We start from the raw sequence: 12,331 nt of genomic DNA, 5'->3' as shown, positions 1-12,331 counted from the left end.
GAAGTACAAGGTATACAAGTTTAAAAGTTTTATTTTTTACGATGACATAGTTTTATGTAATGTACGTAATTCTTTTTTTATCGATGAATAATTAATAAAAGTTGTAACTTTTAACTGTTTATATTGGCTTAAAATGTCTACTAACATTCCAACGTTGAGACAACTGACATTTCGTTTAGCTGAATATCCATGATTTTGGGAAGGAGAAAGGGATTGAAAGGTGAAAAAAAAGAACGAAAATTTAACGAAGAATTTCAAAAATTTTCAAAACAATACTTTAATGAGACAAGCTCTCGCGGCTCCGATTGGCCACAACGGATTCGATATTCGATCGGGGATCGAGAACGACGACGTAGTCTCCGGAGCCTCCCTACCCTACCTAGAGCCGTTCCTACGGCACTGTTGTTCGACAAGTCACCGACGATTAAACGATGGCACGCATCGAGCAGTACGATTCCACTTGTCGTTCTCGCCACAATAGCCGCACTCTCGACACGGAGTAGTTAGAGTAGTAGAACACCGCTTTTTATCGGAGCCACGTGTGTGACAACGTTCGTTCACCGTTATCGAAATGCGTCGAGGCACGCGCGAGGACAACGCGTATTCTAACCCTCTCAAAGAGTTTCGATTTAATTGACTGTGATTGAAACCGATCATGAGAGTGCGAGACTCGCGGAGCGGTTCGAATGCTTGTAGAGACAGTTGGAAAGAGCGTGAAAAAATTTATTTAGCCCTTCAATTTCCTTTGATTTTGTTGATCTTCGTGAATCGAGGATTAGCGTCGTACCTTATATGAGTTAACAGTGTTATTTGTAATATTGTATTTTTTAAAATACTATTAATTGTGTAAATTCTGTTGCAATGATTACTAATGGTTGATGATATTCACAGATGCTTCTTTAGATAGTTGACGACAGATTTCGCAAATGCGAATTCTAATAATTTTTCGTAATATTTATTTCAATTATCAATTATTCAATTGTAATTTAATTCTTTAAATTTTTATTATATTTCTTGCTTGTCTCTACGACAAAGTATATGTCTTTGTTGTTTGATTCTTTAAATATTGTATTTGTACTTTTATTATACGCTGAGCTGGAAGCTCTGAAAGAAAATACTATATGATAAATAATTTCTCAAATTTATTTCTTATTCTAACAATATTACATAGCTTTTAATTAATTTTAATACACATAAAAATATTTTATATTATTAACTATTGTACATTATAATCCAATTATCTTTATCATCAAATGGACCACAAAGATCTTCACACATTCATAGATTCTCTTATATATCATTTACTTTTTTTAAGTTTGTAAAACTACGCTTAGTTAACTGCAGCAACGTTTATTTAATTGGAACATTAGTGTGTAAGGATTATGTCCTTGTAAGTTACGAGCAGAATTGGATATTGGATACGATGGCAATTTCGACCTATTTCTTCGTTCTTAGCCTCAATTGGACGTCATAATCGCGACGACACTCTACAGTAGTCGTTCAATGCCTGAACAAAGCGCAAAGAAAACATTTCATTATTTGATATGAACGACGAGGCATGAACAGAGTTATTAAACGTCCATGACAATGACTCGCAATCGCAATTAAATAACACGTGCGCGAGTCTTATCGTTCACATGCTATTTGAATCGTACTTGTACACGTGGTTTCTATGGTTAATATGGTAACATATGGTACGGTTATAATTCAATAGCACTTTTAATATCAGAAATAAAGTGTTTCTCTTTGTAAAGATAGAAAAAGATATTGGCTCATACAGAAAGATATTGATGTATTATAACAAAATAATATCAGACAAATCTCGTTACATTTTATGTGTATCACTTTGTACAAATTTCAAGTACAAACAAATTTTTTATAGAATCGAATATTATTTTTGACATAAGAATGATAAATAGAGATTAGACGTGACATTTGCAGAAACTATACTTATTCCTAACTAGGCAAATTTTCTTAAAAGCCGACACTCACTGGATTTTACGTCGCGGTCGCTGAAAAACGACACTACTATAATGTTTAAGTGGATAATTTTCGCGCGTTGAGATGAACAATGCGTTTCGAAACCGGCGCGAATTACTGACATTAAAACTTGCTTTTCTCGCGAATGGACTCGATAGTGTTATCTTAATAACAGTCGACGATAGCGAGCGCGCAAAATCGATCAAGCTCTGTATCGTCTATACTTGCGTGACGTAATTATAATTGGATACCTAGATTAATTAACATTTATTCGGCCGCTGCGATCGTATTTTTTACGCGACAAGTTGCCCGCTATGATCAAATATTAAATATTACAGCAAGCCATTGCAATTATCATTTTTTTACAGTGAAATGAACGAGTGGTCGGTAAATTTTGTCGGAAAGTGTCTGAACATTTTAATTCCAATAATGCCACTTGGTTTTTTATTTTTCTTTATATAATTGTCTATTTATATTTTATATTCCATCGAATAATAAAGACAAAATATAATTTTTACAATAAATACACTTGTTTCTCTTTGTATTAATTAGCAAAAACTGTTTCAGTGTCAATCGATGAAATCGATGTGAATCATGCAACAATGAATATCATAGAATTATCTGTTTTTTTTAAATACGTATTTTTACAGTATTGATAAAAATACCATTTTCTCGTTTTCAACTTTAGCGCGTACGCAATAATAATGACTTAATTTGATTAATGTTAATGGGCACGGTTGTGCCCGAGAAATTGATGTTGGAGAAATTGATAATGCAGTTTCTGTTTTGTTATAAAAGACAAATTACTTAATAATTATCAATTTGTTTCATGTTTCATATTATTAGAAAATTAGTTAACTTTGAGGCACTTGTATAATATACGAGGCTCTTGCTCTTCTATCGTGTTGCTTCGAGTTTAGTTTTAGTTGTATCGAAACCGTAGTAGCGAAGAGAAGCGCGTAAGAGAGGCAGGTAATCGACCAAGCACTTAGAAATGACAGCGACGCGACGTCGAGGCAACCGGCCGAATACCGATTAAACCCCGACTCATAAAAGTGCAAATGCCAAGTGAGGAAGTTTAATGACGTTGCGCCGCGCCGCACCACGTCGTTCGTTCGCTCGCGCGCAGATTGAGACATGCGGGCACTGAAGAATAAATTCATGTTGTGCAGACAACAGGAGGCGACCGTGCCCGAGGTAATGAAATTTTTATCACCGTCAGATTGACGTCTAGCAACGCGGCGTCATTCGCCTTAACGTTGAATATGATGTAGGTACAATCGAAGGTATATCAATAATACGACATTTTCACAACGACATTTGTGTTGTTTCATAACACGTTCGTTATATATAATACAGGATGATGTAGAATTATTTAGGACTGCGAAACATTCCGGATTGATTGTAAACTGCGACAACACCTGTCAATCTGCTCAAGTCGAATGATTTGCTCAATCAGCGCTCTCTGTTACTCTACATATGTCTATATATTCCGAAAAACAACAATACGGGTACAGATTGATATACATATATCGCAAACAACAAAAGAGGAAAGGTGTTTCACCTTTTGTATTTTGTGAAAATCCAGCAGCCGCTTTACATTGTATTATGACTAAAACACAACATCCATTTTAGTAATAGAGAATAGTTTGGCGGTAAGAAGTAAAAATTACTCGTTTTACCTAATTTCTTCTTCAAAGCATTATTAGCTGTTTCTAAATCGGTTATCGATCGATAGTACCTATCAGCATTTTGTCAGCAAATTGCTTAAATGTTAATTGATCGAAGAAACGTTAATTGATCTATGTGCATTAAAAAGCATGTAACTGCTTATATACGCAACTGTAAATTCATAGCTGATAGTTTGTCCAGCAGCATTTAGTCAGACGAGATTAGTCAGTTTTATAACTGTGAAATTTTGAATGAACTTAATAATTCGTGTGATGTTTTTAAATAACTATGGATATAAAACCATGAAAAAACGTTCTCCTAAATCCTTATACGATTGATAACTGTCGCAAAATGTAGAGATCTCAATAAATAAAAACAAATTTTGGGATAAACGTGTATTTAGAATTTGACTATTTATTTTAGAATTTGACACAGTATTCTACTGGTAGAAAAGTATCGATAAATCTCTATCAAAGAATTATTATTATTAAACTGGTCGCGCAATATTTCGAATGTCGCGTAAAACGGAAATGAGCAATATTGCTGATCGGTCGCGATTTGAAGCAGAAGCGGACGAGACAAAATGTCATTTCGTTTTAGAGACAACAGACGTGGAATATCCGTCCGAGCACGTTTCCACGAATCTCGTCCGACGGACGGTCTTATTACGTAAAGTTCGGCGACGCATCTCGAACTGTTTGCTATGGAACACAGTGAAATGTTGTCACTTTGTGCGACAATGTTTCCAACTTGTCGCGAATGTCACCGAGCTTGATGAAAGACTAGAGTTTACGAATAAACTTCAACCCGAAATTTTCGTATAATCATCCGACATCACTCTTAAGGTCGCTTGCCAGTTGTGTACCTACTCGTTTGTCTGGGAATTATAATATTTCCTGTAATTAAAGACCGTCGCGTCATGATGCAGCAATTTGGACTTTTCTCGGACGTTTATCATAGTCGTGCACACGACTTCTATTGATCTTGTTGCACTGAATTGTTGCTATGCTACATTATAATGATAGTTTAACCTAATGATCTATACATATATACATATAGATATGTATGTATGTATGTGTATATATATTTATATGTGGGGTGTGTGTGTGTGTGTGTGTGTGTGTGTGTGTGTGTGTGTGTGTGTGTGTGTGTGTGTGTGTGTGTGTGTGTGTGTGTGTGTGTGTGTGTGTGTGTGTGTGTAATTAGCGTCGATTCCAAACATTTTATGGTGGCAAAATAGAGAAAATTGTTATAGATAATAAAAGGATTATATTATTATTTTTATTTTAAATCTCTCTGGATGATGGAAACAAAATATCAATTGTTTCGAAAAATTTCGTCTTTTGGAGGAGGAGGATGCTTTTCTCTTATATATTACATTGTGTTTCTTATGTCTTTTTAATAATCCTATTTTTATTTTATGTTTTGGAAAAAAAAACATTTTTTTTGTGCCGTTGTCCCGAATTATTGCCCGGCACTTTTACTCATCCCATACACATCCCATCTCATTGATATTGTCTGCGAAGACTGCGAAGACTGATAGTAATTGTCTTTCTTTTTCGCTTGCAGGGCGCTATATTGACGACCATGCTGGCGACGCGGAACTTTTCCAGTAAGTATGATGCACAGGGTAAGTACCTCCGGCCCTCTTCAGCGCTCTTACACGGACTTACCACGACAGACAGTACTTTTATATCTTCCGTTAAACTTTACGTCTCCGTGTCTTTGTATACGAATACATCCCTTCAACAGTCTACCCCAACAAAACTATGCCTTCCTTTTCCTCCTATCTACTTCCGTTTATTCGTCTTGCACTCTCACCACATAGAGGATCTATTCATCTGCCTTTTCGCTCTTTCCAAGAGGTGCTTTATAATGCGGTAGTGCAGTGCCATCATTATACTATAATAATATGTTATTATGTGTATATTATTACCCACCACTGTATCGTAATGACAAACTGTCAGTTCTATCCTGACAGTTACGAGGATTAATACAAAGTTTTTTTAAAGAATTAAATTCTATTTTATTGATATTTTCTTTCTCATAGAAACGACTGCAGAATGGAGCACCTGTGTATATTTTTGCTCGTGCACAGAAATAAATTAGAGTTCTTTCCTTAACAATCCCTTGCATTAGATGATCGAAGGAGCGAGGTTGAGTAAGGAATCAAAAAGTTATATCACTTTTAGCACGATGATGATGGCTGATATAATCGGTCGTATTGTCGGTTTTTGCGGTTTTTGCGGTTTTTAAATAAGCGCTTATCAGACAAATAAAATATTTTGTCCTCGCCCCCTCGGCACATCGGTTATCACGATGCGATGTTCATTCCTACCTATTTCGTATACTTCATATAGTCGATGCACATGACTCGCACCTCATATCCTGCAAGGACCGTGTCACGTTACCCAGAACGTAAGGACTTACAATTAGTCATTTACGTTGGACATGTGTACATGTACTATTTTACGTGATATATAACGTAAATCTTGTGTCGCGCGAATAGCGTGACTCTCGTTATAGAATATAGAGGCAAGCAATTATCTTGAATCTTAATCCTTTTATTGCGGAATCATATTACTTTCTTAAAGTTACTTAAAGTGATAAATACGAAAATTGTAATTGTATGTTACATATTAATCACTTTTATTGTATCTGTATACGTAAACGCGAAATAACGATGTCGCAAATTTATATTGTAACACAAAGATGATGTATATTTATCGTTCACATGAAATTGCTTTCTGCATTCAAGCTTATACATATACATATTTAGAATAATAAAAGGATTAAGAAGAATGCATCTTACGGTTGAAAAGTATATTGAAATATTTGTTTTCACGCACATACACGTTTTCTTGTCTGGGAAACGAGAATTCTGGGTAACGCAAATTGTCGTCACAGTGGACTCAAGCAGTTTTCTCTTTCATCGAATCGCCATTGTTGTCACTTCATCGAATTAATTCGGTACAAGCTAGGCAAATCATCGGGTCATGTTATATTTCTTTCGATCGGGGCATCTTTTCGATCACTATCGTAATCGATTGTTCAATCGATCAAAAATCAAGTTATTTATTGGAATAATTACTATTACAACAGCATCTGGGAATCTCTGAAAGTTCAGTAAAACTCACATCAGTTAAAACCGCTGCGCACTCGCCTAAATGTATTCGTTGACAAATTTTAGCGTCTATACGAAATTTTTTTTTAAATTTTTTATCTGTAACAATTATATGACAATTTTTTTCTTTTTTTTCTTTTGTTTTTGTGAAAGCTTGTAAGAATAATATATGGAAATGAAATGAAATTATTAGTAAATGGCTATAATAAATGGTACAAATTTAAGTGTGTCCCTCATTATCTTCAACAAAAATGCATTTTACGATTATTTGTTAAACCAATAATTAAAGGAAAGTTATGGGCACACGCACATTTATTTTAGGATTTTATATAATTTTGTAAGAGATTTTGTAAGAGAAGTTTAATACTTATTATTGATTTCAAATGTAAACTGTAAAATGCAGCTACAGGGACACCTTAATTCGATACGCGATGGGATATTGCTCGTGTCGTCGTTTGACAAAAACTTGACAAAAATGCAAAGCTTGTACGCACATTTTATGGCGCGTATTGGAGTGGGCAATAATTGGACATTGTCTTGCCTTGATGTTTTACTGGCTTTTATCGATTCTCGAGAAAGAGCATACGTAAGAATTTTGTTAAAACGGAATATGAGAAACGTGCAGTGAACAATCGCACTGCGATCGGTCGCGGGTCGTGTCGCCGTGATGACGGTCAATATCTAAAAGTTCACTTTCACAAATTACTTGTGAAATGCGATGCAAACAATCAGATTGTACTATATAGATATCGACGAGTTTCCAGCACGCGGGACGTATTGAACTTACAAAGCTGGTGAAAATCAATGCAGACTGATTAATTAGATTAGGTCAGTCCGATCCATTCGTTTTAAAACTGACTGTATCGATATCGATTATCGCTAATATTCGTTTATCGATTGTTTTTACAATGTTGTGCGTTGGAATTGATCATGATTGGAACGAAGAAATTTGAATTAGAAATATAGTTGGGGCAAAGAGATAAACTAATCGAAATTAGCAAGATTTACTGAAACAATAATGCAATGCAATACAACTGTATTATTATAATATAAATTATTATTTTATTATTGTGCGAAGAGAAATTAGAATACGTAATTAGAATACGAGAATATGACTTTTAAGAATTAGATATATCGCGAATGCGAGCATTTAGCGAATGCTTAGTGAATGTTTAGCAAAATTGAAAAGATCTGTGAAAGGTAAAAATTTTCGAGGGAAAAATAGCTCTACTGTTTTGGTCCACTAGCGAGATTTCCCTACAATTGACTGTGCGTTTTATTAATGTTGATTATTTCCATGTGTTTGAGTCAATGGTTTCCAAACTATTTACCTTTATAATTAATATATCGTTTGTGTCTCTCTCATTTTTAGAGAGAGAAACAAGCGAAAGAACATATGTACACGAGTAAATTTTTTTTAAATTTTAAATCAAGGACATGTTAGATGAATAATTGAGAATTGTATGTTCTATCAATTAATATATCGCGTATATATATTTAAAGGAATTTGAAGGATTCCAGCTACGTTAAAATTATAGAAAGGATTATTTAACTTTTCTTTTCTTAAATTAAATAAAGAGAATATACTAATTACTTAATATATTCTCATGTTTAATATATTTTTTTTTCTTAAAAAAAAAATCGATCAATTTATTTCAGTTTGGAAACTCTTGGCAGACGGATTGAGCATAGCCCTAAATTTAGAGCAAATTGCGCTTTTTAACCCTTATTCGTGCTACGAATTTGACATTCGAAATGTGATAGATATTTGGATGCAAAGTTAATTATTAGACATATATCTAACATCGATTTATGCAAGAATATTGAAAAACATTACATGGCTCGTCGCGTTGTAGTTTTTAAAGATCGATAATAAATTCCATTGCTAGGAAGATAATAATAAATAAGATCAATAAGAAAGACTACACATGAATGAAAATATTAATAGAAAGTTGTGTACTTTAGCTCTTTATAAGAAATTTTTACAAACAATATTTACATTTTTATTTTTATGAAATGTATATGATACGTGAAAAATTAACAGATTATTACAAAAGCAGTAAAATATTTAGAAATGACAAATTAAAAAAGAAAAGGAGATTAAGGAGGTTGGTTGCTCAAATCAATATGATAAGAGTTAATTCAAATATATGGAGGATATTCGTCTGGGATATTCGTATGGGAATCTGTCGTCCATGCCAAAGTTGAAGACAATTGTCTGCATAGTTGTCAAGCAGTTAAACTGAAACGATTTGTATACATAGTTATCAAGAAATTGTAAAAATACGAGTAAAACAGCATATTGCCACATTTTAACGTGGATAATAACGTATTTGGTTTAAATTGTACAACGATTTAAAACCTTAAGAAACAGCTAATTAAATGCATTCCACATATTTATTTGCTAAAACTCGTTTATATCACGCGACGAAAACACACCTATAGGCTTTCCCCTGCCCCGCCGCCTGCCCCGCAACGTGACGGCAACCAACCTCCTTAAAATAAGCAATAATCTTAGCTGTAATTTGCGCAGCATCAACTTTTTTCTCGTAAAAATGGCATTGCCATCTCGACAGATGAGTGCGAATATGGGTCATTATAGGCATTGCATATATTTGCATATATGCATACATATATACGTATACATATCTCGCTGTTATTTGCTCGACTAGCGTAAATACACGCGGGTTCGTTCCACACCCGTATAATAGATGTTCGACAGATAATATGTCACATTATGTATGGCATATGCATCTATACATTGCATACACAGTGTGTGTGTGTATTAACATTATATATACAACCGAAAAATATCCCTCGCCCCTCGCCCCTTGCCCACCCCCTCTTTTTAGATTGACAAGTAGCTAAGCATCTTGCATTCGTAGATTCGATACCTGATACACGTGTAACATGTATCTGTATAACACACGTGTGTTTTACCCCTTGATACAGTCGGTGTTAGAGTATGTATATATACGTGTGTATGTTTCTTTTGTACATTTTAATGACATTTTAAAGATATGTTCACACACATTTATAAAATATCGGGTAGTTTACGTATAGTTGATGGCGGATTGCTAGATTGGAACAAATACACAAAGCGAATATTCTGAATCGAGAATTTATAATCATGATATCGAAAAATTCTGCGATATTCTTATATGCCTGAGAAATAAAATTTTTATTTCTTATTACATATAGATAAAAAATTAACTTGCTCATTTTTATTGGAAAAACGAAAACGTGATACGATTGTTATATATGTTTAAACATTTGGTATAGAATGTGGCGGATTTTTCTTCTATTTTACTACAATTGAGAAGGCAACTCTATGATGATTGTGGATAAACGTGGAATTTTTTATCTATAAAACATCTCGGTTGAACTTGGACATTTTATTATAGAACCAGTTATTTTTATACAATATTAGATGTTTCGCAGTTCTAATAGGCGATGTTCGCTGATTTTTTCAAGTCTTTTAGACTATTTGTTTTCAGTATTATATAAAAAGATAATATATGCGCGATAATAGTTCAACTAACCATTTTTATCGGTTTTTCGAAATATCATGTGTTTCGAAGTATCTTATTCTAAAGAATTTTATTTTTGTGTATGTCACGCGTTTTCAGCAGATATTTCTCAATAACTCGGTCTTATATACCTACCATGACAGAAAATTGTTCTGGAGCGAGATGACACCGTTTTTATTTACGTACGAACGGCTGCTCTCTTTCACACGTCCATCCTCGTTCTATATTCGGCGCGAGTCTTTGTTCGAGTGACTGCGAAACAATTAACTCTTTGTCCTCCCGCGTCTTCGCTCTCGAGCTTTCTTCTTATACCCTTTTCCCCCCTCCTCTCTCTCTCTCTCTCTCTCTCTCTCTCTTTCTCTCTCTCGCTTTTTATCTCTCTTGTAAGAGCCGTCGCCAAAGCTCGAACTTTGACTTTAATTAAATTTATTTCATCGCCTTGAGCCGACTCTCGAACTCTAAGCTTTTCCAACTTTTCCGCGCTCCTCTCTCTCGGCACGCGACTTCATTCCCTATCTTCGGATTTACCTTTTGCTTCTGGGGGAAAGAACAGGGAAGAAGGCTGTTATATCCTTGAGCTTCTGCACATTGTTATTATGGAAATCGGCTTTTAGAGCTCCGCGACAAACTCCGGATGAAATACAGATTGAGAGTACAGATGCGGTTTCTTTAACCAAACTGCTTTTCACGCCGTATCTTGATCGAGACAGCTCATGATAGAAATACCGATCTTGAAAGATTTATAATTCTTGAAAGTCTGTTTGTGAAAGAAACGGTATTAATGACATTTCACATTACGCGTTAATAAATTTGAACGGGCGTGGAAAGCTGACGTAAAAAGTGGGTTTAACTTTCGGTCCTCTATTTCTGTATTTGGGAAACCAAGTAAAAAATTAAAAAAGAGTATCATCAGTTATCATCGTATATATTTAAATTTTATTTAAATCTTATAACTGCGCGATTGTGTCGTCTGTGATGTCGTTTGTTTCTAAAACAAACACATATGGAATTGGCATACAACATTCCCTCCTAAAACGAATCGTTACGGATCAGTTCCACGTGATTCTCCGCTTTCGTCAGTAGCTGCAATGTTAAAGAGGATTTTTTTATGTTTTACTCTTGTGATGAAGTTTATGTCGAAGCAACCATGTGAATACGTTTGAATTGTTACACATTTGCAGCGCACAAAATTAATCACAACTCAAGATATTGACGTGTCTTTATCTTTTCGATAAAATTAATATTTATTTTTTAAGCTATTTAGCTTAAGAGCTTCGATTATTTGTATTGTATTTTCTCGATTTGTTATCGCACAAGGTAAACTTTCTGACAAAATTGATTTCAACAGCAATTTGTATGTGAAATTAATCAAAATATATTTCCTAACTTGTATAATTAAAAAAACAATTAATATTAACCCTTCGCAGAACAAGTGGGGCTTTCAAGACCCACTCGATATTTCCATTTCGAATTTTACGGAGACTTTACGGACTTATAAAAAAAAACCAAACCCAAACAAGAATCAGGCATATTTAACGGTACAAAAAAATTCTTAAAACCTTTCAAAGTATACTTGAATTTTTTCAGATTTTTTATGGCACCATTACAGCTTGAAAATCTTAACTGGCCTAAAAGACCCACTTGTTCGACCAAAGCAGCAGAATTACACATGTTCTGCGAAGGGTTAATATTTCGGAAAACGGGATAATATTGATTGCGATATTTATAATTTATCCTAAATAAAAGGATTGATTCTTTCTTGAATTTAAGTATAGGATTTCAAATTACATCCGCACGGAGCTCGCCACATTGGAACATGTAATCTTGATTACGTCATTAAGGTTATTAATCGTCATGTTTACAATTTCTTTCACAATCGGATCGTTGGTTAGGTTAGGTATATGGCTCGGTCGATTTCGATAATTTGCGATAACTCACGTTTCCCTTTCCTTTCTATGAGACAGTGGTGGGTGTCGACGATAATTGCCGGAAATCACGGTACTCGTATATTACCACAGGAATTTCC

The 12,331-nt window shown here is 34.4% G+C and overlaps 1 protein-coding gene across 24 annotated transcripts in view; it reads left to right on the top strand.

The window, feature by feature from the left end:
• The window catches only part of Camkii (Calcium/calmodulin-dependent protein kinase II), a 115,817-nt gene that overhangs the window by 55,896 nt on the left and 47,590 nt on the right, over positions 1-12,331 (top strand). For 16 of the 24 annotated variants that reach the window (XM_071706870.1, XM_071706869.1, XM_071706868.1 and 13 more), the window contains exon 10: positions 5,221-5,281. In XM_071706870.1, coding sequence (XP_071562971.1) covers positions 5,221-5,281 — 61 coding nt within the window. The remainder of the gene's footprint in view (positions 1-5,220; positions 5,282-12,331) is intronic. The other 8 variants (XM_071706871.1, XM_071706885.1, XM_071706892.1 and 5 more) reach the window with 1 other exon arrangement.

The sequence above is a fragment of the Temnothorax nylanderi genome, unplaced genomic scaffold (genome assembly GCF_030848795.1).
Source record: "Temnothorax nylanderi isolate EJ_2023f unplaced genomic scaffold, tnyl_v1.0 TNYL_tig0054_pilon, whole genome shotgun sequence".
Taxonomy (NCBI): domain Eukaryota; kingdom Metazoa; phylum Arthropoda; class Insecta; order Hymenoptera; family Formicidae; genus Temnothorax; species Temnothorax nylanderi.
Note: the sequence above shows the minus strand (reverse complement) of the source record. Positions and strands in the feature narration are given on the sequence as shown.